Here is a 24,583-nt window from a genome sequence, read left to right as displayed (position 1 = left end):
CTATCCACAAGGAACATCATCGGTTCCTAAGGTTCGCCTTTCTGGACAAACATTACCAGTTCGTGGCACTCCCATTCGGATTAGCCACTGCCCCAAGAATTTTCACAAAGGTACTAGGGTCCCTTCTAGCGGTGCTACGACCAAGGGGCATTGCAGTAGTACCTTACTTGGACGACATACTGATTCAAGCGTCGTCTCTGCCACAAGCAAAGGCTCATACGGACATTGTCCTAGACTTTCTCAGATCTCACGGGTGGAAAGTGAACGCAGAAAAAAGTTCTCTATCTCCGTCAACAAGAGTCCCCTTCTTGGGAACAATAATAGACTCCTTAGAAATGAAGATTTTTCTGACAGAGGCCAGAAAATCAAAACTTCTAAGCTCTTGTCAAGTACTTCATTCTGTTCTTCTTCCTTCCATAGCGCAGTGCATGGAAGTAATAGGTTTGATGGTTGCGGCAATGGACATAGTTCCTTTTGCGCGAATTCATCTAAGACCATTACAACTGTGCATGCTCAGACAGTGGAATGGGGATTATACAGACTTGTCTCCGACGATACAAGTAGATCAGAGGACCAGAGATTCACTCCGTTGGTGGCTGACCCCGGACAACCTGTCACAAGGGATGAGCTTCCGCAGTCCAGAGTGGGTCATTGTCACGACCGACGCCAGTCTGGTGGGCTGGGGCGCGGTCTGGGAACCCCTGAAAGCTCAGGGTCTTTGGTCTCGGGAAGAATCTCTTCTACCGATAAACATTCTGGAACTGAGAGCGATATTCAATGCTCTCAAGGCTTGGCCTCAGCTAGCAAAGGCCAAATTCATAAGGTTTCAATCAGACAACATGACGACTGTTGCGTATATCAACCATCAGGGGGGAACAAGGAGTTCCCTGGCGATGGAAGAAGTAACCAAAATAATTCAATGGGCGGAGAATCACTCCTGCCACTTGTCTGCAATCCACATCCCAGGAGTGGAAAATTGGGAAGCGGATTTTCTGAGTCGTCAGACGTTTCATCCGGGGGAGTGGGAACTCCATCCGGAAATCTTTGCCCAAATAATTCAATTGTGGGGCATTCCAGACATGGATCTGATGGCGTCTCGTCAGAACTTCAAGGTTCCTTGCTACGGGTCCAGATCCAGGGATCCCAAGGCGACTCTAGTGGATGCACTAGTAGCACCTTGGACCTTCAACCTAGCTTACGTGTTCCCACCGTTTCCTCTCATTCCCAGGCTGGTAGCCAGGATCAAACAGGAGAGGGTATCGGTGATCTTGATAGCTCCTGCGTGGCCACGCAGGATTTGGTATGCAGACCTGGTGAATATGTCATCGGCTCCACCATGGAAGCTACCTTTGAGACGGGACCTTCTTGTTCAAGGTCCGTTCGAACATCCGAATCTGGCTTCGCTCCAACTGACTGCTTGGAGATTGAACGCTTGATTTTATCAAAGCGAGGGTTCTCAGATTCTGTCATTGATACTCTTGTTCAGGCTAGAAAGCCTGTAACTAGAAAAATCTACCATAAAATATGGAAAAAATATATCTGTTGGTGTGAATCTAAAGGATTCCCATGGAACAAGATAAAAATTCCTAAGATTCTATCCTTTCTACAAGAGGGTTTGGAGAAAGGATTATCTGCAAGTTCTTTGAAGGGACAGATTTCTGCTTTATCTGTTTTACTTCACAAAAAGCTGGCGGCTGTGCCAGATGTTCAAGCTTTTGTTCAGGCTCTGGTTAGAATCAAGCCTGTTTACAAACCTTTGACTTCTCCTTGGAGTCTCAATTTAGTTCTTTCAGTTCTTCAGGGGGTTCCGTTTGAACCCCTACATTCCGTTGATATAAAGTTATTATCTTGGAAAGTTTTGTTTTTGGTTGCAATTTCTTCTGCAAGAAGAGTTTCAGAGTTATCTGCTCTGCAGTGTTCTCCTCCATATCTGGTGTTCCATGCAGATAAGGTGGTTTTGCGTACTAAACCTGGTTTTCTTCCGAAAGTTGTTTCTAACAAAAATATTAACCAGGAGATAGTCGTGCCTTCTTTGTGTCCTAATCCAGTTTCAAAGAAGGAACGTTTATTGCACAATTTGGATGTAGTTCGTGCTCTAAAATTCTACTTAGAAGCTACAAAGGATTTCAGACAAACATCTTCTTTGTTTGTTGTTTATTCTGGTAAAAGGAGAGGTCAAAAAGCAACTTCTACCTCTCTCTCTTTTTGGCTTAAAAGCATCATCCGATTGGCTTATGAGACTGCCGGACGGCAGCCTCCTGAAAGAATCACAGCTCACTCCACTAGGGCCGTGGCTTCCACATGGGCCTTCAAGAACGAGGCTTCTGTTGATCAGATATGTAAGGCAGCGACTTGGTCTTCACTGCACACTTTTACCAAATTCTACAAATTTGATACTTTTGCTTCTTCTGAGGCTATTTTTGGGAGAAAGGTTTTGCAAGCCGTGGTGCCTTCCATCTAGGCGACCTGATTTGCTCCCTCCCATCATCCGTGTCCTAAAGCTTTGGTATTGGTTCCCACAAGTAAGGATGACGCCGTGGACCGGACACACCTATGTTGGAGAAAACAGAATTTATGCTTACCTGATAAATTACTTTCTCCAACGGTGTGTCCGGTCCACGGCCCGCCCTGGTTTTTTAATCAGGTCTGATGAATTATTTTCTCTAACTACAGTCACCACGGTATCATATGATTTCTCCTATGCATATTCCTCCTTTACGTCGGTCGAATGACTGGGGAAGGCGGAGCCTAGGGGGGATCATGTGACCAGCTTTGCTGGGCTCTTTGCAATTTCCTGTTGGGGAAGAGAATATCCCACAAGTAAGGATGACGCCGTGGACCGGACACACCGTTGGAGAAAGTAATTTATCAGGTAAGCATAAATTCTGTTTTTTTGTTCTGTTGTTTTAGTTTATTTTATTGTGTGTTTGTTTTCCTTTTTTTGTATATAATATGAAAAAATTAATAATGTGTAACTGAAATTGTAAAGCTATGGAACTATAGCTCTCTATGCAATTATATATTGTCTGATCTTTTTTTTCCTCCTCTTGTATACCCCGTTTGGGGTTTAAATTTATGTATACATGTCTTACGCATTATTGTAAATAAAGAATGTAAAAAAAAAATAATTTCATGCTCTATCTGAATCACAAAAGAAAAAATTTGGGTTCAGTGTCCCTTTAAGGTGGTTGCGATATCCAAAGTCCTGAAGTTAGCATGCATCGGGTTTTGTTTGTGCACAAACAATTTACTTTCAACTTGAAATATGTTTGCTAACACGCCAGTCTTAAAAGTTTACTATAAGTGGTGTTTGTGCACTAGCAGGGGGGACGGGGACGGCAAAACAGACAGCGAGGTACACACACTCACACCAATGATAAAGGCCCTTTTTACACACACTGTAACCAACCTCTGCAGTACATTGGTCTTCTCTTCACGTCAGGATTAGTAAAGTTTTAGTATAAGATAAATTAATAATTGAGCACAACACTAAAAGGAAATATAAATAATAATAAAGATACCACTGCCATGTGCAAGAATTTTTCAATAGATGTTCACTAGTTTCTCAAAAAGATTTGTCACCCCTGCCCCAAGGAACCTCATACACACCTGGAAGTCCTCCACCAGCTGCTTTGGTTGAATCTTCAGGAGAAGCTGGTATTGACCAAACTTTCTTATCAGCAACTCTTCATAAATCAGCTGGAAATTGACCTTGTTTTGGGCGGCCACAGTAACTGACACCTTGAATCTCTCCAAAAGTCTTCCTGAGGCCCTATTTAAAATAAGTGAGAGGTGATCACAGTAGAACTTCCAATTGAAGAGGACAATCGGCTCTGACACAAAGTTATGCACTAACTACCCACTCATGTACATTGAGATACTGTACCTTGGACCTCTCCATAATGAAAAGATCATTTAGGGGCCGATAGCTGGGTTAGAGGCTATAATTACTTAAGTACAGGTAGACCAATCAAAAAAAGGGGTGGTCCTTTCCCTCTATTGACCTAAAGGAATGTAATCAGATTTATACACAAGGGGGGTCCCGACTCCCAATGCTGCTTCACACCTCACAATTCCAGCACTTTGTCCACGGGACACTGCTTTTTTGTACACTTTCTCTGCTACATTCTTTTCTTTCACCACTCCAACGTATGTCTTCCCATCTATGGTCCTGCAAGTGGAGTTAGAGAAAAGATGAGTACTTAGATAAATAGGATTAAATGTAAACAAATAATACATTCAGATGGGAACAAAGCCCACTGTTAGGTAAAAATATCTCTACAATTTTCTAGAAAACTTTCAATTTTCTTTACCAAACTGGCCTCTTTTGCTTGGTTTCCTATGTTGAAACTTACATTGAGAGGATTCTGAGGTGGGCTCAGGAGTGTGCATGTGACTTTTAATATAAAGTGACACAAAAGCTAAAATGACATTAATCAGACAGAGCATGCAAATAAACAAAAATTTAATTTACTTTTGTTATCAAAATGTGCACAATCTTTTTTTTAAATGCACACTTTCTGAGGCACCATCTGTTGAGCATGTGCAAGAGTTCAAGGTGTTTATGTATATTTGTTTGTGATTGGCTGATGACTGTCACATGATGCTGTAGGCTGGGAAAATAGAAATGCGTTTGAAATGTATCAGAATATAATCTACTACTTACATGAAATTCAGGCATTGTCTTTTTATAATGTATTTGTTGATTATGCAACTCTACTGTATTTAATGGTCCTTAAATGTTGCCTTCTATGTCTATTTAAACATCGAGGGTTTAATATAATAGTAAGCAGGTGCTAAACAGTCCAGATCACAGTTACATATACGCTTGAAATAACCAGTGTGCTTTAGTCTTTTTTTCTTTTCTTTTTTTTCTTGTAATGTTGAGATCCCTTCCATGTGTACAGACTCAGTCACACTTGTAATGGCTGGTTATTTACGCGCGTATGCAAACGGGCCCTGGATAGGAAGGTGCAGAGTTACAGTAAGGAGTTATGGATTAATAGCTACAGGGAGCGTTAGTGAGAGTAATAATGATTCTCTGGGCAAAGCAAGCAAATAAAATACATTACGCAAAACAAAACTTTCAACAACAGCCTTACATTTTTTTAGATAAATAAAAAAATATGTAGGATTGTAGGATCCTCCAGCTAATTAATGACATCAAAATGTTATCACAGCATGACATCATAGCATGAGATATCACTTATTACATCACAATCTCATGAGGGACCAGGGAGCCCAGCTGGTGAAGCAGCCAAGGCCCAGACCCATACAGCAAAGTAGGGGGCTGCTGTGATCAGTATTGTTTTGAGCACACAATAAATGGGAGGGAGTCGATGAATGGGGCAATGGATGTTATGAGGGTGTAGTCAGCAGAGTGGGGTGACAGGTGGTGTAGGGTGTTACTGAGTGGTTAGGGGCATGACTGGTTCCTCATGGGTGTGGCTGTATGTTTTCATTCTCCTCCTCAGTTAAAAGGGGGGTGATTTTGCACCACCATGCACCCCCCCATACATTTTTCTTCTATAGTTCTCAATGGGTTTTGTGGACTTAGGTCATATGTTTTAGCCATTTCTTTGCTTTTTTTGGAATGAATTCTAACTCTGTGTTCTGCACATGTTAGAGTTTGTATTTACTTCTGATTACACGACAGGCACTCACATGCTGAAGTTGCTAATAAATGCAGATTTAGGAAGTTCAACCTCAAAGAAGATTTCTTTAGACTCATTTGCCAGGTTTGAGACGCTGCTTGTGATGACGTTTCGGGCAAAGCGGGAGGTGATCAGCGAGTCAACATGAAGGCTGTGAATCTTGACAAGGTCCCCATTTACCTGGAAAGGTAAAACAACATCAACAACAACACAGTGCCAGGCTCAATTAAAGGGATACTGTACCCAAATTTATTTTTTCATGATTCCGATAGAGCAGCAATTTTAAGCAGCGTTCTAATTTACTCCTACTATCATTTTTTTTTTCTTTTGCTATCTTTATTTGAAAAGCAGGAATGTAAGCTTAGGAACCAGCCCATTTTTGGTTCAACACCCTGGGTAGCACTACAATTTGCTACCAATCAGCAAGCTCTACCCAGGGTGCTGAACCAAAAATGGGCAAGTTCCTAAGCCTAGATTCGTGTTTATTCAAATAAAGATAACAAGAGAACAAAGAAAAATTAATAATAGGAGTAAATTCCTGCTCTATCTTAATCATGAAAGAAAAAAAATTGGATTTAGTGTCCCTTTAAGGTTAAATACTGCTTGCATATTTGTGTTCCTTTAATCTGGCTCATTGTGCTTAAATATAGGTTCTTGTCTCTCCATAAAATAATGAAATTATATGAGAGAACAGAAAACAAAATACCGCACCGTAAGAACCGATGGCGTTGCGATGATTGCAAGAAGAACCAGTTGGAGAGTAACGCAAGCATGAGTCGTCATTCTCAGCTTCATCCAGTGCTCTGTATAAGAAGCAGAAATTTTATTAATTAATCACCACAAAGCATAGAAACATAATTTGACGGTAGATAAGAACCAAAAAGGCCCATCAAGTCTACACATATTACATATTACTTATTACTTAGGATAGCCTAATGCATGTCCCATCAAGTCTACACATATTACATGTTACTGTTTCCTTAGGATAGCCTTATGCATGTTCCATCAAGTCTACACATATTACATATTACTTATTACTTAGGATAGCCTTATGCATGTCCCATCAAGTCTACACATATTACATGTTACTGTTTCCTTAGGATAGCCTTATGCATGTTCCATCAAGTCTACACATATTACATATTACTTATTACTTAGGATAGCCTTATGCATGTCCCATCAAGTCTACACATATTACATGTTACTGTTTCCTTAGGATAGCCTTATGCATGTTCCATCAAGTCTACACATATTACATATTACTTATTACTTAGGATAGCCTTATGCATGTCCCATCAAGTCTACACATATTACATGTTACTGTTTCCTTAGGATAGCCTTATGCATGTCCCATCAAGTCTACACATATTACATATTACTTACTACTTAGGATAGCCTTATGCATGTCCCATCAAGTCTACACATATTACATGTTACTGTTTACTTAGTATAGCCTTATGCATGTCCCATCAAGTCTACACATATTACATGTTACTTATTACTTAGGATAGCCTTATGTATGTCCCATCAAGTCTACACATATTACATGTTACTGATTACTTAGTATAGCCTTATGCATGTCCCATCAAGTCTACACATATTACAGGTTACTGTTTTATTAGGATAGCCTTATGCATGTCGCATTAAGTCTACACATATTACATGTTACTGTTTTATTAGGATAGCCTTATGCATGTCCCATCAAGTCTACACATATTACATGTTACTGTTTTCTTAGGATAGCCTTATGCATGTTCCATCAAGTCTACACATATTACATGTTACTTTTTCCTTAGGATAGCCTTATGTATGTCCCATCAAGTCTACCCATATTACATGTTACTGTTTCCTTAGTATAGCCTTATGCATGTCCCATCAAATCTACACATATTACATGTTACTGATTACTTAGGATAGCCTTATGTATGTCCCATCAAGTCTACACATATTACATGTTACTGTTTCCTTAGGATAGCCTTATGCATGTTCCATCAAGTCTACACATATTACATATTACTTATTACTTAGGATAGCCTTATGCATGTCCCATCAAGTCTACACATATTACATGTTACTGTTTCCTTAGGATAGCCTTATGCATGTCCCATCAAGTCTACACATATTACATATTACTTATTACTTAGGATAGCCTTATGCATGTCCCATCAAGTCTACACATATTACATGTTACTGTTTACTTAGTATAGCCTTATGCATGTCCCATCAAGTCTACACATATTACATGTTACTTATTACTTAGGATAGCCTTATGTATGTCCCATCAAGTCTACACATATTACATGTTACTGATTACTTAGTATAGCCTTATGCATGTCCCATCAAGTCTACACATATTACATGTTACTGTTTTATTAGGATAGCCTTATGCATGTCGCATTAAGTCTACACATATTACATGTTACTGTTTTATTAGGATAGCCTTATACATGTCCCATCAAGTCTACACATATTACATGTTACTGTTTTATTAGGATAGCCTTATACATGTCCCATCAAGTCTATACATATTACATGTTACTGTTTCCTTAGGATAGCCTTATGCATGTCCCATCAAGTCTACATATATTACATGTTACTGTTTCCTTAGGATAGCCTTATCCATGTCCCATCAAGTCTACACATATTACATGTTACTGTTTCCTTAGGATAGCCTTATGTATGTCCCAGCAAGTCTACACATATTACATGTTACTGTTTTCTTAGGATAGCCTTATGCATGTCCCATCAAGTCTACACATATTACATATTACTGATTACTTAGTATAGCCTTATGCATGTCCCATCAAGTCTACACATATTACATGTTACTGTTTCCTTAGGATAGCCTTATGCATGTCCCATCAAGTCTACACATATTACATGTTACTGTTTCCTTAGGATAGCCATATGCATGTCCCATCAAGTCTACACATATTACATGTTACTGTTTCCTTAGGATAGCCTTATACATGTCCCATCAAGTCTACACATATTACATGTTACTGATTACTTAGGATAGCCTTATGCATGTCCCATCAAGTCTACACATATTACATGTTACTGTTTTCTTAGGATAGCCTTATGCATGTCCCATCAAGTCTACACATATTACATGTTACTGTTTTCTTAGGATAGCCTTATGTATGTCCCATCAAGTCTACACATATTACATGTCACTGATTACTTAGGATAGCCTTAAGTATATCCCATCAATCTATACATATTACATGTTACTGTTTCCTTAGGATAGCCTTATACATGTCCCATCAAGTCTACACATATTACATATTACTGTTTGCTTAGTATAGCCTTATGTATGTCCCATCAAGTCTACACATATTACATGTTACTGTTTAATTAGGATAGCCTTATGTATGTCCCATCATGTCTACCCTTATTACATGCTACTGTTTCCTTAGGATAGCCTTATGTATGTCCCATCAAGTCTACACATATTACATGTTACTTATTACTTAGGATAGCCTTATGTATGTCCCATCAAGTCTACACATAGTACATGCTACTGTTTCCTTAGTATAGCCTTATGTATGTCCCATCAAGTCTAAACATATTACATGTTACTGTTTCCTTAGGATAGCCTTATGTATGTCCCATCAAGTCTACACATATTACATGTTACTGTTTCCTTAGTATAGCCTTATGCATGTCTCATCAAGTCTACACATATTACATGTTACTGTTTTCTTAGGCTAGCCTTATGCATGTCACAGCAAGTCTACACATATTACATGTTACTGTTTCCTTAGGATAGCCTTATGTATGTCCCATCAAGTCTACCCATATCACATGTTACTGTTTCCTTAGTATAGCCTTATGCATGTCCCATCAAATCTACACATATTACATGTTACTGATTACTTAGGATAGCCTTATGCATGTCCCATCAAGTCTACACATATTACATGTTACTTATTACTTAGGATAGCCTTATGCATGTCCCATCAAGTTTACACATATTACATGTTACTGTTTCCTTAGGATAGCCTTATATATGTCCCATCAAGTCTACACATATTACATGTTACTGTTTCCTTAGGATAGCCTTATGCATGTCCCATCAAGTCTACACATATTACATGTTACTGATTACTTAGTATAGCCTTATGCATGTCCCATCAAGTCTACACATATTACATGTTACTGTTTCCTTAGGATAGCCTTATATATGTCCCATCAAGTCTACACATATTACATGTTACTGTTTCCTTAAGATAGCCTTATGCATGTCCCATCAATTCTACAGATATTACATGTTACTGTTTCCTTAGGATAGCCTTATGCATGTCCCATCAAGTCTACACATATTACATGTTACTTATTACCTAGGATAGCCTTATGTATGTCCCATCAAGTCTACACATATTACATGTTACTGTTTTATTAGGATATCTTATGCATGTCCCATCAATTCTACACATATTACATGTTACTGATTACTTAGGATAGCCTTATGCATGTCCCATCAAGTCTACACATATTACATCTTACTGATTACTTAGGATAGCCTTATGCATGCCCCATCAAGTCTACACATATTACATGTTACTGTTTCCTTAGGATAGCCTTATGCATGTCCCATCAAGTCTACAGATATTACATGTTACTGTTTCCTTAGGATAGCCTTATGCATGTCCCATCAAGTCTACACATATTACATGTTACTGTTTCCTTAGGATAGCCTTATGCATGTCCCATCAAGTCTACACATATTACATGTTACTGTTTCCTTAGGATAGCCTTATGTATGTCCCATCAAGTCTACACATATTACATGTTACTGTTTTATCAGGATAGCCTTATGCATGTCCCATCAAGTCTACACATATTACATGATACTGTTTCCTTAGGATAGTCTTATGCATGTCCCATGAAGTCTACACATATTACATGTTACTGTTTTCTTAGGATAGCCTTATGCATGCCCCATCAAGTCTACACATATTACATGTTACTGTTTTATTAGGATAGCCTTATGTATGTCCCATCAAGTCTACACATATTACATGTTACTGTTTACTTAGTATAGCCTTATGCATGTCCCATCAAGTCTACACATATTACATGTTACATATTACTTAGGATAGCCTTATGCATGTCCCATCAAGTCTACAGATATTACATGTTACTGTTTTATTAGGATAGCCTTATGCATGTCCCATCAAGTCTACACATATTACATGTTACTGTTTCCTTAGGATAGCCTTATGCATGTCCCATCAAGTCTACACATCTTACATGTTACTGTTTACTTAGGATAGCCTTATGCATGTCCCATCAAGTCTACACATATTACATGTTACTGTTTTATTAGGATAGCCTTATGTATGTCCCATCAAGTCTACACATATTACATGCTACTGTTTCCTTAGGATAGCCTTATGCATGTCCCATCAAGTCTACACATATTACATGTTACTGTTTTATTAGGATAGCCTTATGTATGTCCCATCAAGTCTACACATATTACATGCTACTGTTTCCTTAGGATAGCCTTATGCATGTCCCATCAAGTCTACACATATTACATGTTACTGATTACTTAGTATAGCCTTATGCATGTCACATCAAGTCTACACATATTACATGTTACTGTTTTATTAGGATAGCCTTATGCATGTCCCATCAAGTCTACACATATTACATGTTACTGTTTTATTAGGATAGCCTTATGTATGTCCCATCAAGTCTACACATATTACATGTTACTGTTTACTTAGGATAACCTTATGCATGTCCCATCAAGTCTACACATATTAAATGTCACTAATTACTTAGGATATCCTTATGCATGTCCCATCAAGTCTACACGTATTACATGTTACTGCTTACTTAGGATAGCCTTATGCATGTCCCCTCAACTCTACACATATTACATGTTACAGTTTACTTAGGATAGCCTTATGCATGTCCCATCAAGTCTACACATATTACATATCACTGATTACTTAGGATAGCCTTATGCATGTCCCATCAACTCTACACATATTACATGTTACTGTTTACTTAGGATAGCCTTATGCATGTCCCATCAAATCTACACATATTACATGTCACTGATTACTTAGGATAGCCTTATGCATGTCCCATCAAGTCTACACATATTACATGTTACTGTTTACTTAGGATAGCCTTATGCATGTCCCATCAAGTCTACCGATATTACATGTTACTGATTACTTTGGGTAGCCTTGTGCATGTCCCATCAAGTCTACACATATTACATGTTACTGTTTACTTAGGATAGCCTTATGCATGTCCCATCAAGTCTACCAATATTACATGTTACTGATTACATTGGGTAGCCTTGTGCATGTCCCATCAAGTCTACACATATTACATGTTACTGTTTTTTTAGGATATTATTATTCTTTATTTATAAAGTGCCAACAGATTCCGCAGCGCTGTCCATGGGTAATGGAGAAACAATACGATAAAAGACAAAATTTTACAGACAAATACAGGGGGGATGGAGGTTCCTATTCCCGTGGTAACTTTCAATCTAGAACATTCCAAAACACGTTCACACAGAAGCCCTGAGGGAATGAATAATTGTGTAACTTACTGGAATGCGACTATGTGGAAATCATACTAACTTCAGTGTCCTTGTAATGTAAACATCAGTCCGAATTAGCAACTGATAAATACTTGTGCTGCATGGATTTTATTTCTTTAGAATTTTTGTAAACTATTTATATTAAAGAAGCCAAACCTATAATTCACTTGTCTGATACAAAGCAACTTACAAAAGAAATGGTTCTGAATACACATACAGGACTTTATTATTATTATTAAAGGGACAGTTCACTGTATTTTTTTCTCCTTATTGTACTTCCAGGCGTGGTACCTGGTAGCTGCATAGTATTAAATGCATTGAAATTGCTTCTTTAGGTTCATTCATACAATTGAAATAGCTGCTTTTGCTCATTGAAACATTCCCAGTTCTAATAAAAATGTCAAGGACTGGCCTTTATGTATAGACTAGATAAAAGCAGGTCTGCTGTCACTGCAAGATCAGTCCATTTAAGTGGGTATGGTCTTGAGAACACTGGGTGGTAGTTTCAGTGAGCACACTCATCTATTTTATATACAAAAATAAATCCAAACAAGCCATATCCTAAACATTTAATATTATGCAGCTGGTAGACTAAGTATTGCAAAAACATTTCACTCTACACTTTCCCCTTAAAGGGCCATTATACGCTCATTTTTTCTTTGCATAAATGTTTTGTAGATGATCTATTTATAAAGCCCATAAAGTTTTTTTTTTTTTTTTTTTAAAAATGTATAATTTTGCTTATTTTTAAAGAACATTGCTCTGATTTTCAGACTCCTAACCAAGCCCCAAAGTTTTATGTGAATATCGTCAGCTACCTTCTCCAGCTTGCTCCTGTTTGTGTAAAGGGTCTTTTCATATGCAAAAGAAGGGGGAGGGGGGGGAGGGTCTTATTTGCCACTTGCAGTGGGCTTTCCAGCTACCTTTTCAACAGAGCTAAACTGACAGCTTCTAAGTACGTTTTTAAACAGTTTTATACTGGATTTTTATATCAGTATCTGTGCATCTTATTCTTTATAGTAGGGTCTATTACATACAGTTATATGCAAATGAGTGTATACTGTCCCTTTAAGAGAGAGATAGAAAATAATGAACCAGCAGGGGTAGCCAGCAGAAAAACGGTTAAGAAAGATAGTGAACAGATGAAAGGTCAGCAGGGGAGCCAGCAGATAAAGGGTTAAAAGAGAGAGCTAAGAGATAATGGATCAGCAGAAGGCGCTGGCAGTTACGGTGCTAAAAGACAGAGCTAAAACTGATAGCACATCAGGGGAGCAAGCTGATAAGGGGTTAAAAGAGAGAGCTTAATGATAATGGGGTAGATTTACCAAGCAGCGGATGCGGAAATCTACCCCTGAAGTTTCCTGCTCGCCAGAAACTTAAGCTAAGAAGCAGTGGTCATAAGACCGCTGCTCCTTAACTTGTTCGGATGCGAATGCTTTTGGCATTTAGCAAAGCCGGACAGACATCATTCGCTGCAGCAAATCATGTCCGCCCGGCATTTAATAAATCTACCCCGATTAATCAGCAGGGGGAACCAGCAGACACACACAAACATATACACACATATATATACGCACACACACACACATATATATATACACGAGTACACACACACACATATATATATACGCATACACACACACACATATATATATACGCATACACACACACATATATATATACACGAGCACACACACATATACACACACACATATATATATACACGAGCACACACACACACACATATATATATATACACGAGTACACACACACACATATATATATACGCATACACACACACATATATATATACACGAGCACACACACATATACACACACACATATATATATACACGAGCACACACACACACACATATATATATATATATATATATATATATATATATATACACACACATATATATATATATATATATATATACACACACACACACATATATATATATATATATATATAGTGACGTGCAGTGAGGTCAGTGGCTGGTGAGGCATTGGCTAGTATCAGAACCAGAGTGCTGATATATTAGATACAATAATAAATGATACAAACAGATGGACAAAGACAAACACAAAGGGACTCACACACAGGGACACACACACTCATGGGGACACATACACACACAAGGGCACACATGCACAATGACACACGCATACACAAGGACACAAACAGAGGGACACACACACTTATTTACCTCTTCAGTTACCTAGAATTGCAATTTTAAACAACTTCGCTATTTACTTCTGTTATTTGATTTGCTGTGTTCTCTTGGTATCATTTGTTGAAAACCATACCTAGGTAGGCATAGGAGCAGAAATGCCCTACTGGGAGTTAACTGCTGATTGGTGGCTGCACATATATGCCTCTTGTCATTGGCTCACCCAATGTGGTTAGCTAGGTCCCAGTAGTGAAATGATGTTTATTTAACAAAAGATGCCAAAAGAATGAAGCAAATTTGCAAATAACAGTAAATTGGAAAGTTGTTTAAAATTGTATGCTCTGAGTGATGAAAGAATCTTTGCTGAACAAGATAATTGATAGCAGCTAAAGAGCTAATTGCAGTTTATACATGATTTTACAGTCTCTAAAACTTAGAGATATCACATACAATAAATTAACCTTTTTATCTAACTGTGAGAGAGCCCAGAATTGCCGTAGACTGAACAAAATCCTCCAAAACATACAGCTGTTCAACATGTTCCAAACCCACATTATATTTTAGGTTTCCAATGTATCCTACAGAGAACTGGTTTGAATGTCCAATGCCTAATTGTGTGTGTGTGTGTGAATATCATATTGGGTGTGTGTGAATATCATATCTGCAGAAGACCTGGAATGAAACACCTATGGCTATTTTGTAAATAAAATAAAAAATCTGACAGATTTACAAGCTACAGACTGGCCGTGCAAGGGCATACATAAATACATGCTCACACACACAAAATACACACACACACACACACAGGCGTGCATGTCTATTTACAAACATTCATGCATACATACATACACTTGCATAAAAACATCCATAAAAATTAATATATATATTTACTTTGGCAAAAATGAATGTAATTGTTATTACTTTACAGGGAGTGCAGAATTATTAGGCAAGTTGTATTTTTGAGGATTAATTTTATTATTGAACAACAACCATGTTCTCAATGAACCCAAAAAACTCATTAATATCAAAGCTGAATAGTTTTGGAAGTAGTTTTTAGTTTGTTTTTAGTTATGGCTATTTTAGGGGGATATCTGTGTGTGCAGGTGACTATTACTGTGCATAATTATTAGGCAACTTAACAAAAAACAAATATATACCCATTTCAATTATTTAATTTTACCAGTGAAACCAATATAACATCTCAACATTCACAAATATACATTTCTGACATTCAAAAACAAAACAAAAACAAATCAGTGACCAATATAGCCACCTTTCTTTGCAAGGACACTCAAAAGCCTGCCATCCATGGATTCTGTCAGTGTTTTGATCTGTTCACCATCAACATTGCGTGCAGCAGCAACCACAGCCTCCCAGACACTGTTCAGAGAGGTGTACTGTTTTCCCTCCTTGTAAATCTCACATTTGATGATGGACCACAGGTTCTCAATGGGGTTCAGATCAGGTGAGCAAGGAGGCCATGTCATTAGATTTTCTTCTTTTATACCCTTTCTTGCCAGCCACGCTGTGGAGTACTTGGACGCGTGTGATGGAGCATTGTCCTGCATGAAAATCATGTTTTTCTTGAAGGATGCAGACTTCTTCCTGTACCACTGCTTGAAGAAGGTGTCTTCCAGAAACTGGCAGTAGGACTGGGAGTTGAGCTTGACTCCATCCTCAACCCGAAAAGGCCCCACAAGCTCATCTTTGATGATACCAGCCCAAACCAGTACTCCACCTCCACCTTGCTGGCGTCTGAGTCGGACTGGAGCTCTCTGCCCTTTACCAATCCAGCCACGGGCCCATCCATCTGGCCCATCAAGACTCACTCTCATTTCATCAGTCCATAAAACCTTAGAAAAATCAGTCTTGAGATATTTCTTGGCCCAGTCTTGACGTTTCAGCTTGTGTGTCTTGTTCAGTGGTGGTCGTCTTTCAGCCTTTCTTACCTTGGCCATGTCTCTGAGTATTGCACACCTTGTGCTTTTGGGCACTCCAGTGATGTTGCAGCTCTGAAATATGGCCAAACTGGTGGCAAGTGGCATCTTGGCAGCTGCACGCTTGACTTTTCTCAGTTCATGGGCAGTTATTTTGCGCCTTGGTTTTTCCACACGCTTCTTGCGACCCTGTTGACTATTTTGAATGAAACGCTTGATTGTTCGATGATCACGCTTCAGAAGCTTTGCAATTTTAAGAGTGCTGCATCCCTCTGCAAGATATCTCACTATTTTTGACTTTTCTGAGCCTGTCAAGTCCTTCTTTTGACCCATTTTGCCAAAGGAAAGGAAGTTGCCTAATAATTATGCACACCTGATATAGGGTGTTGATGTCATTAGACCACACCCCTTCTCATTACAGAGATGCACATCACCTAATATGCTTAATTGGTAGTAGGCTTTCGAGCCTATACAGCTTGGAGTAAGACAACATGCATAAAGAGGATGATGTGGTCAAAATACTCATTTGCCTAATAATTCTGCACTCCCTGTAGAAGTCATCAGTTATAGATTATCAGAACAATTTTAAATGCAAATATACACTATAAATGATAAAGTATACATTTAAGCACATAGGGCTCCATGTACGAAGCAGCGAACCTGCTTCCCGCAATGTAAGAAGCAGCGGTCATTAGACCGCTGCTTCCTACACCCTACGCCACCTCTTAGGTGGCGAAGCAAAATCACCAAGAGCACGCTCGCTCTCGGTGATTGACAGCCCCTTCAGTCGCGTGATTGGTCGCGCGATTGAAGGGGCGGGCATTACACACTCCGATGAGTGTGTAATGATACATACGGGCAAGCGGATCAACAGATCCGCTGCCCGTGTGTAGCGAAGGCGGGCGGACAGCTTCACGAGTTAAGAAGCTGTCCGTCCGCCGTTTAGTACATGGCGCCCATAGACCTTATATAAAAACGATGAAAAGTTTTAAAAAAGTAGTTTGCAAATTAAATGCAAGATCAAACAATATTGGTATATCTGGTATCTTGATAAAAAAAAGAGGTGAGGGCTCCAGGACAATTATTCACCTTAAACATGGAAGTAGGGGTTAAAGAATGTAGTTTATAATCAGGGAGAAGCTGGCAAAGGAACATATTATTAGATCAGCCAGGCAGCACATGGGAAAAGGATTTTGAGCTACCGTTGACAGAAGCCTGCAGACACAGCCCCCTTACCTTATCTTTTGTCTGGGCTCTAAATCACTTCTTCCAATAACAAACTCCTGCTCTGTCTGTATGCTGTCACAACAGCACAGTTCCGCGCGCGCTGGGAAGAGAGGGAAGGGGGAGGGAGAAGCACTGCTGCAGGTTACTCATACGCTACCACCCTGTCCCCACAGCTCAGTACACCCCAGACTCTCAGCAAATAAATGAACTAGGAGCCAATGCAGCTTCTAAAGGCTGCAATGCAAACCCGATTTGCTCCACCCCTCCTCTATTCTCACAACAAATGCCCATGTGTCGGCTGTAATTGTGTTCATCCAGGCAAGATATGAACATTTAAAGAAAAGTTAAAAAAAAGTTTAATCTCTCGCCTAACGCTAGGGCAACCTCTGTGTCTGATCAGTGATCACTCATACATGACTACAGCTCCTACCTAGACTCCTGCTCTCCTGTCCTGACTCTGACCTTAGTTTCAAGTTGCGTTTGCAGCTTCCTCCTCAGTCTCACACAGATCAGCACCAGCTCTCCTGAGTCCTCTCTAAGAGTCTTGCTGCCTTTTTTCTCACGCCGCATACATCTTCGTCACACATGACTCAGTCTCTCTGCGGCTTCTTCCCTGTTCCCTCCAGTCCAAGAAAGTCACGTGATGTGACTTGTCACTTATTTGACAGTGCAACTCTGCTGATTGGCTCCATAACAAAGAGGCGGCTAGAGAGCCGGCAGCCTCTGTTGGGAGCCCATGGGCCGCGAAGAAGCACCACTGGGTGGCGCTGGTTTTCATGTCTCATTAAAAATTAGCCAAGTACCCAACATAGCCATGTAGCCTCTACTTCATTGCGCAACATGCCAGGAATGGATTGTTCATCGCCTGATAATTTGTATCAGGTGGCGCTGGCGGGGGGGGGGGGGGGGGTTGGGGGTACCTAGGTGGGGGGGTGTTGTCCAAAAAAAAAAACCCAGAAAAAAATAAAATAAATTTTATTAAGCAGATTTTAAAACTTTTTTTCTCTGATTTGACAGGGGAGGCGCTGCCTCCCCTGCCTCCTATTACTGCACGTCACTATATATACACACACATATATACATACACACACCTTCATCAGGGGTGAACATAAACCAATTGAAACAAATAAATAAATAAATAACATTAAACTACGTGAGCGATAAGTCCCACTCTTGTACCGCTGCACAAAGCGAACACTTTATAAAAAGCCCTACTATCCAAGAACACTTTATACAAGCCCTAGTATCAAAAAATATTCCTATATGTTATGTTGAATAGACAACAACTGGAACAATTGTAAGACACGGCTCTCTTGGCTCTCTTGGATACATTTGAGAATAAATTTGGATACAAACAAGGAACAGTTTTTCATTTATATGAACTAAATTGTTTCAAATTTGACAGAGTTATTTAATAACAAGTGGGCCCACGTCCGTTATGTGTAAATAATAATTATTCTTTTTTGATCGGCAGCAATAAATCATATGTGCACGATGTAAATTATTTTATATGGTCTTATTTTGCAGTAGGTTTATTTTCTGCAGGATATGATATGTTTATATTAAGGTATGTCAGCATCTACATATATGGGCCTCTATTTATCAAAGGTTTTGCAGACCTGATCTAACAGTGCGGATCAGGGTCCGCAAGACCTCGCTAAATGCGGAGAGCAATACGCTCTCTGCATTTAACATTGCACCAGCAGCTCACAAGAGCTGCTGGTACAACGCCGCCCCCTGCTGTCTCGCGGCCAATCGGCTGCCAGCAGGGAGGTGTCAATCAACCCGATCGTACTCGATCGGGTTGAATTGCAGCGATGTCTGTCCGCCTGCTCAGAGCAAGCGGACAGGTTATGGAGCAGCGGTCTTTAGACCGCTGCTTCATAACTGCTGTTTCTGGCGAGCCTGCAGGCTCGCCAGAAACACGGGGCATCAAGCTCCGTTCGGAGCTTGATAGATAGATCCCATGGTCTTATTTTGCAGTAGTTTTATTTTCTGAAGTTTATGATGTATTGTTTATGTTAAGGCATGAGAGTACTAATATTCTAATCCACAGTACAATGGGATTGTAGAGAACAGCCACTCCTTTAGAAGAATCACTAGTTAGTTTTAATATTAACCCTACACTCTGGTGCCGGATAAAGGGAACTTACTGTGGGGAAAAAAAATTCCCACAGTTTTTTCTTCACTAAAAGTGTAAATAAATGTCAAATTACTGTATATAGATACCCTACCCTTATATTTTAGCTTTCATTTAACCTATTGTTTTATTGTTGTCAAGCTAGTAAGCTAGCTCCTTTTTTACTATATAAGACTCTTTTATTGTCATTATCTGTTTGCCTTGTGTGGCCATTTTACGGACATTGCTCACCTTATACTCCATATACCTATTTTGGAACCCCATCTGACACATACTTGGAGAGACCTATAATGGTCTTACATGCTGTGAACATACCTCATTGTGTTTGAGGGTTATAAATGTGAGTTTAATGTGTGCTGTATTTTATATGCTTAAGTTAAAATAAAGCTGTATTACACTATATACGCTCTCTTGTTTCCCTGGGTACCCCTACGGAGGAGAAAGTTTATACCGGGATAGAGAATCACTCCAAGAGGCTATATATACACCTGCACAGGAAGCTTGTGGGATATCTTCATTACAAGAACCACATCCCCACATACTCCAGGAGGCAGACGAAATCAGAAAAGCCACACGCTTCGGCATCCAGAAAGAGATTTGCTACCTACATATACCCCCAGTGCGGCATACTTACCTCATTAGATTGGGGTAATATCTGGTAAGGGTATTTTATACCAATTTTTATCTCATATCACCTGATATTTGGCGATTCATCACTGACTGACTATATCCACAGGATTTTCATGAACTATTCAAGTTGACAATATTTTCAGTTATAGTGGATGTACAGGCGCTGTTAAAACCTTTTTTGTCTACATTTACTCCTACTACTTAGGGTTCCTACCCCATATAGTAGCTGTCCTTTATAGCTGCCTTATACATCCTACACCTATTAGACGAGCGCTACACGCAGAGTATCGCTTGATTCTACTCAGACCTCTGAGTAGTCTCATTCTACTTGTGTCCTTACATATATATATATATATATATATATATATATACACACACACATATATACACATATACACACACTCACACACATATATATATATATATATATATACACATATACACACACTCACACACATATATATATATATATATATATATATATACACACACATATATACACATATACACACACTCACACACACATATATATATATATACACACACATATATATATATATATATATATATATATATATATACACATATACACACACACACACACATATATAGATATATATATACACACATATAGTCCCAAATCTAATAAGGCACTCTCCGGTATTATCAATAATCCAAAAATGTGAATCAGATTACAGTCTGTGAGATGGTCTGACCCCCTATTACTGTATATAGTGACACTGTTTAACCCACCAGTACTGTATATAGTGAGTTAGTGACACAGTCTGTAATCTGCCGGTGAGATGACTGGCCTAAACCCTACCCATCCCAGTACTTTATAAAGTGACCACAGTAGTCTGTGACATGGTCCAGCCCCCCCGTACTGTATATAGTGGTACTGTATAGTGACACTGTTTACCCCCCGCCCCCCCCCCATGCTGCAGTTACAAGGTCTGTAATTTGCTGGTTCCACTAAAATACACACACACACACATACATGCATAAATACACACACAGTCACATATATACATACACACATACACACACACACATACATGCATAAATGCACACACAGTCACATACATACACACACACACACACACATACATGCATAAATACACACACTGTCACATACATACACACACATGCATAAATACACACACAGTCACATACATACACACACATGCATAAATACACACACAGTCACATGCATACACACACACACATGCATAAATACACACACAGTCAAATACATACACACACACATGCATACATACACACACAGTCACATACATACACGCATAAATACACACACTGTCACAAACATACACACACATGCATAAATATACACACATTCACATACATACTTATTTATGCATGTATGTGTGTGTGTATGTATGTGACTGTGTGTACATTTATGCATGTATGTGTGTGTGTGTATGTGTGTATGTATATATGTGACTGTGACATATACACACAGTCACATAAATACAAACACACACATACATGCATAAATACACACACTGTTACATACATACACATACACGCATAAATACACACACTGTCACATACATAAACACACATGCATAAATACACACACAGTCACATACATACACACACACATGCATAAATATACACACAGTCACATACATACACACACACATGCATAAATATACACACAGTCACATACATACACACACATGCATAAATACACACACAGTCACATACATACACACACACACATAAATGCACACACATATATACATACACACATACATTCATAAATATACACACAGTCACATACATATATACACACATACAATAACACACACACATAAACACCAATGGGTAAAACAGAAACACTAACCCCTGTAGTCAGAAACAGAGACACTAGTGAAGCATCATGTCACACTCACATGATATCAGTGCAGGCAGTGGCAGGTCAACGTTTTTTATTGAAATAAAAAAATATATATATTTTTTTTTTTAAACTGGGCTCGCACCCTCGGGGGCCCGGTCGCAGTTGCAAACTCTGCACCCCCTGTAGTTCCACCCCTGCACACACATACACACACACATATATATATATATATATACACACACACACATATATACACATATACGCCCACTCACACACACACACACACACATATATATATATATAGAATAGAAAACAAGAGAATGCACTCTCAGGACTTCTTCAAAAAAACAATTTAATGGAACGTTTTCGGGGTTCACAACCCCTTCATCAGCATACAAAATAGACAAAAAGTAACTCATTTATAGTGTTTCATACAAATTAAATCACACCAACCTTAGTGCCTCTCCAAGAAAGTGCGCCAATATTTCGAGATTGGAACGCATCTTGCGTTCCACAGTGTTGTCCGAAACCGGAAGTTCCCATACATCACTTCCGGTTTTCGGTCCCACTGTATACTGGTGAACATATTCAATCTACATGTTTAACAAACTTAGGTAACATAATATTGTGACAAAAAAATCAAATAAGCAAGCATGTGTAAACAGTGGCATAACTATCTGAAGCTGTGTCAGATAAATATTTGATAGTGTTTGTGCGTCAAGTTGTCATAGTGACAGTAACCAGGGTGATAGTGTACAACATAAATAACCACCCGTAGGTGTCATAACTTATGTTAAGTTAAAAAATAAAAAAATACTTCAGTACCATTGTATCATAAGCCCACTGATCGCAACTCTATACTAAGGGCGGACAGTTGCGGACAGTTGCCATCCCCCAGCGCTACTAAAAGGCATAGTAAAATCACAATGCATAAGAACTATGAGTAATAATTCTAATGCCGAAACTGGGGTCTCCCAATTGAAAGGAGTGGGTGAGAGATTCCAGAACAGGGGATACAAGATCTCAGTAATTCAAGATGCCATGGAATCCGCTGTAACATTAACACAGTCGGATTTGATTCTACCTAAACCTAAAAGGGACACTAGGGATAAGCTCATTATGTCTACCACTTTCACTCCAGTGACAAAAAATGTGGGCAAGATTCTTCGCCAACACTGGCCAATTATGTCTTCTGACCCCAAGCTTACATTCACTCACAATTTACAACCTATGGTTGGGTTCAAGAGGGGGACTAATCTAAAGGATCTATTGATGAAAACAGACCCTAAGCAATGTTACCAGACTGGGATCAAAAGGAATATCAAGGGATCTTATCGCTGTCTGGGCTGCACAACATGCAATGGCCTAGTGGGTACTAAAGTGTTCCATCATCCACACACAAATCGGACATTTTCTATCAGGCATTCTATTACGTGTACTACCACTCACGTAATATATTTATTATTTTGCCCATGTTCCTGTTTCTATGTAGGGAAAACATCTGGCACACTCCGTGAACGTATGGCAAACCATCGCCACGCCATAAGAACTGCACTCAAACAAGGAGATTCTGAGCAGCCAGTGGCGCGACATTGCGCCAAAAAGGGACATTCAGTTTCCTCTATTCGTTATATCCTAATTGATCATATACCCCCATTGGATCGGGGGGGTGACCGGAACAAGCAACTTCTGAAGCGCGAGGCCCAGTGGATGTTCAGACTGGGCACAATACAACCAGGCGGCTTGAATACCATGCCGGACTTTAAGAGCCTTTTGTGATCAATTATGGAGGTGCTACATACTTGGGGTATGTCAGGTGGACATCGTGGCTCCGTTTTTGTTGCACACTTTATTCCCCCTAATTTTAGGGGGAATGGATGAGTAACTAGCGGCACAGTGCAGGGGTGACATCTGTCTCCCTCTTCTCCGTGGTAGCCTGGTCTGTCCTGTGCAATTACCCACTGATCAAACTCGCACCACTAGTCTTATAATAGATACGATCACTATCATTCTCACTTGGAGAGATGTCTAATGTTGAGACAGTATATATGATCTAGATGTCCTCATTATCATTTTCCTTTCTATCTTGCCATATTGGTGGCCTTGCTGCTATATTTGAGGCTATATATATAGAATAAGGATACTAACCATATACAACCTCCCAACCCCTATATATCAACGGCATTTATATTTGGGCTTATATAGGTCATAATTGGCCGATGACTACATTCATTATATATGAACACTAATTGAGGTTCCAGTTGTATAGTTTGTCATTCATACAGCCCTATAACATCCCATATATTCATTTTACTGTATATTCTTCTCATCATATGCATCTATCTGGTATATATCTGTTTGCATATTGATTGAACCAACATTC

At 39.2% G+C, this 24,583-nt stretch overlaps 1 protein-coding gene across 2 annotated transcripts in view; it reads right to left on the bottom strand.

The window, feature by feature from the left end:
* LOC128666545 (inter-alpha-trypsin inhibitor heavy chain H3) overlaps positions 1-24,583 on the bottom strand; it is a 218,486-nt gene that overhangs the window by 192,059 nt on the left and 1,844 nt on the right. For both annotated transcript variants that reach the window (XM_053721209.1, XM_053721210.1), the window contains exons 2-5: positions 6,366-6,457; positions 5,665-5,834; positions 4,067-4,171; positions 3,610-3,772 (exon numbers count right to left, since the gene is read on the bottom strand). In XM_053721209.1, the coding sequence (XP_053577184.1) occupies positions 3,610-3,772; positions 4,067-4,171; positions 5,665-5,834; positions 6,366-6,449 (522 nt within the window). In that variant the 5' untranslated portion in view covers positions 6,450-6,457. The remainder of the gene's footprint in view (positions 1-3,609; positions 3,773-4,066; positions 4,172-5,664; positions 5,835-6,365; positions 6,458-24,583) is intronic.

The sequence above is a fragment of the Bombina bombina genome, chromosome 7 (assembly GCF_027579735.1).
Source record: "Bombina bombina isolate aBomBom1 chromosome 7, aBomBom1.pri, whole genome shotgun sequence".
Taxonomy (NCBI): Eukaryota; Metazoa; Chordata; class Amphibia; order Anura; family Bombinatoridae; genus Bombina; species Bombina bombina.
The sequence above is the reverse complement of the archived record's forward strand: the minus strand, read 5'-3'. Positions and strand labels throughout refer to the sequence as shown.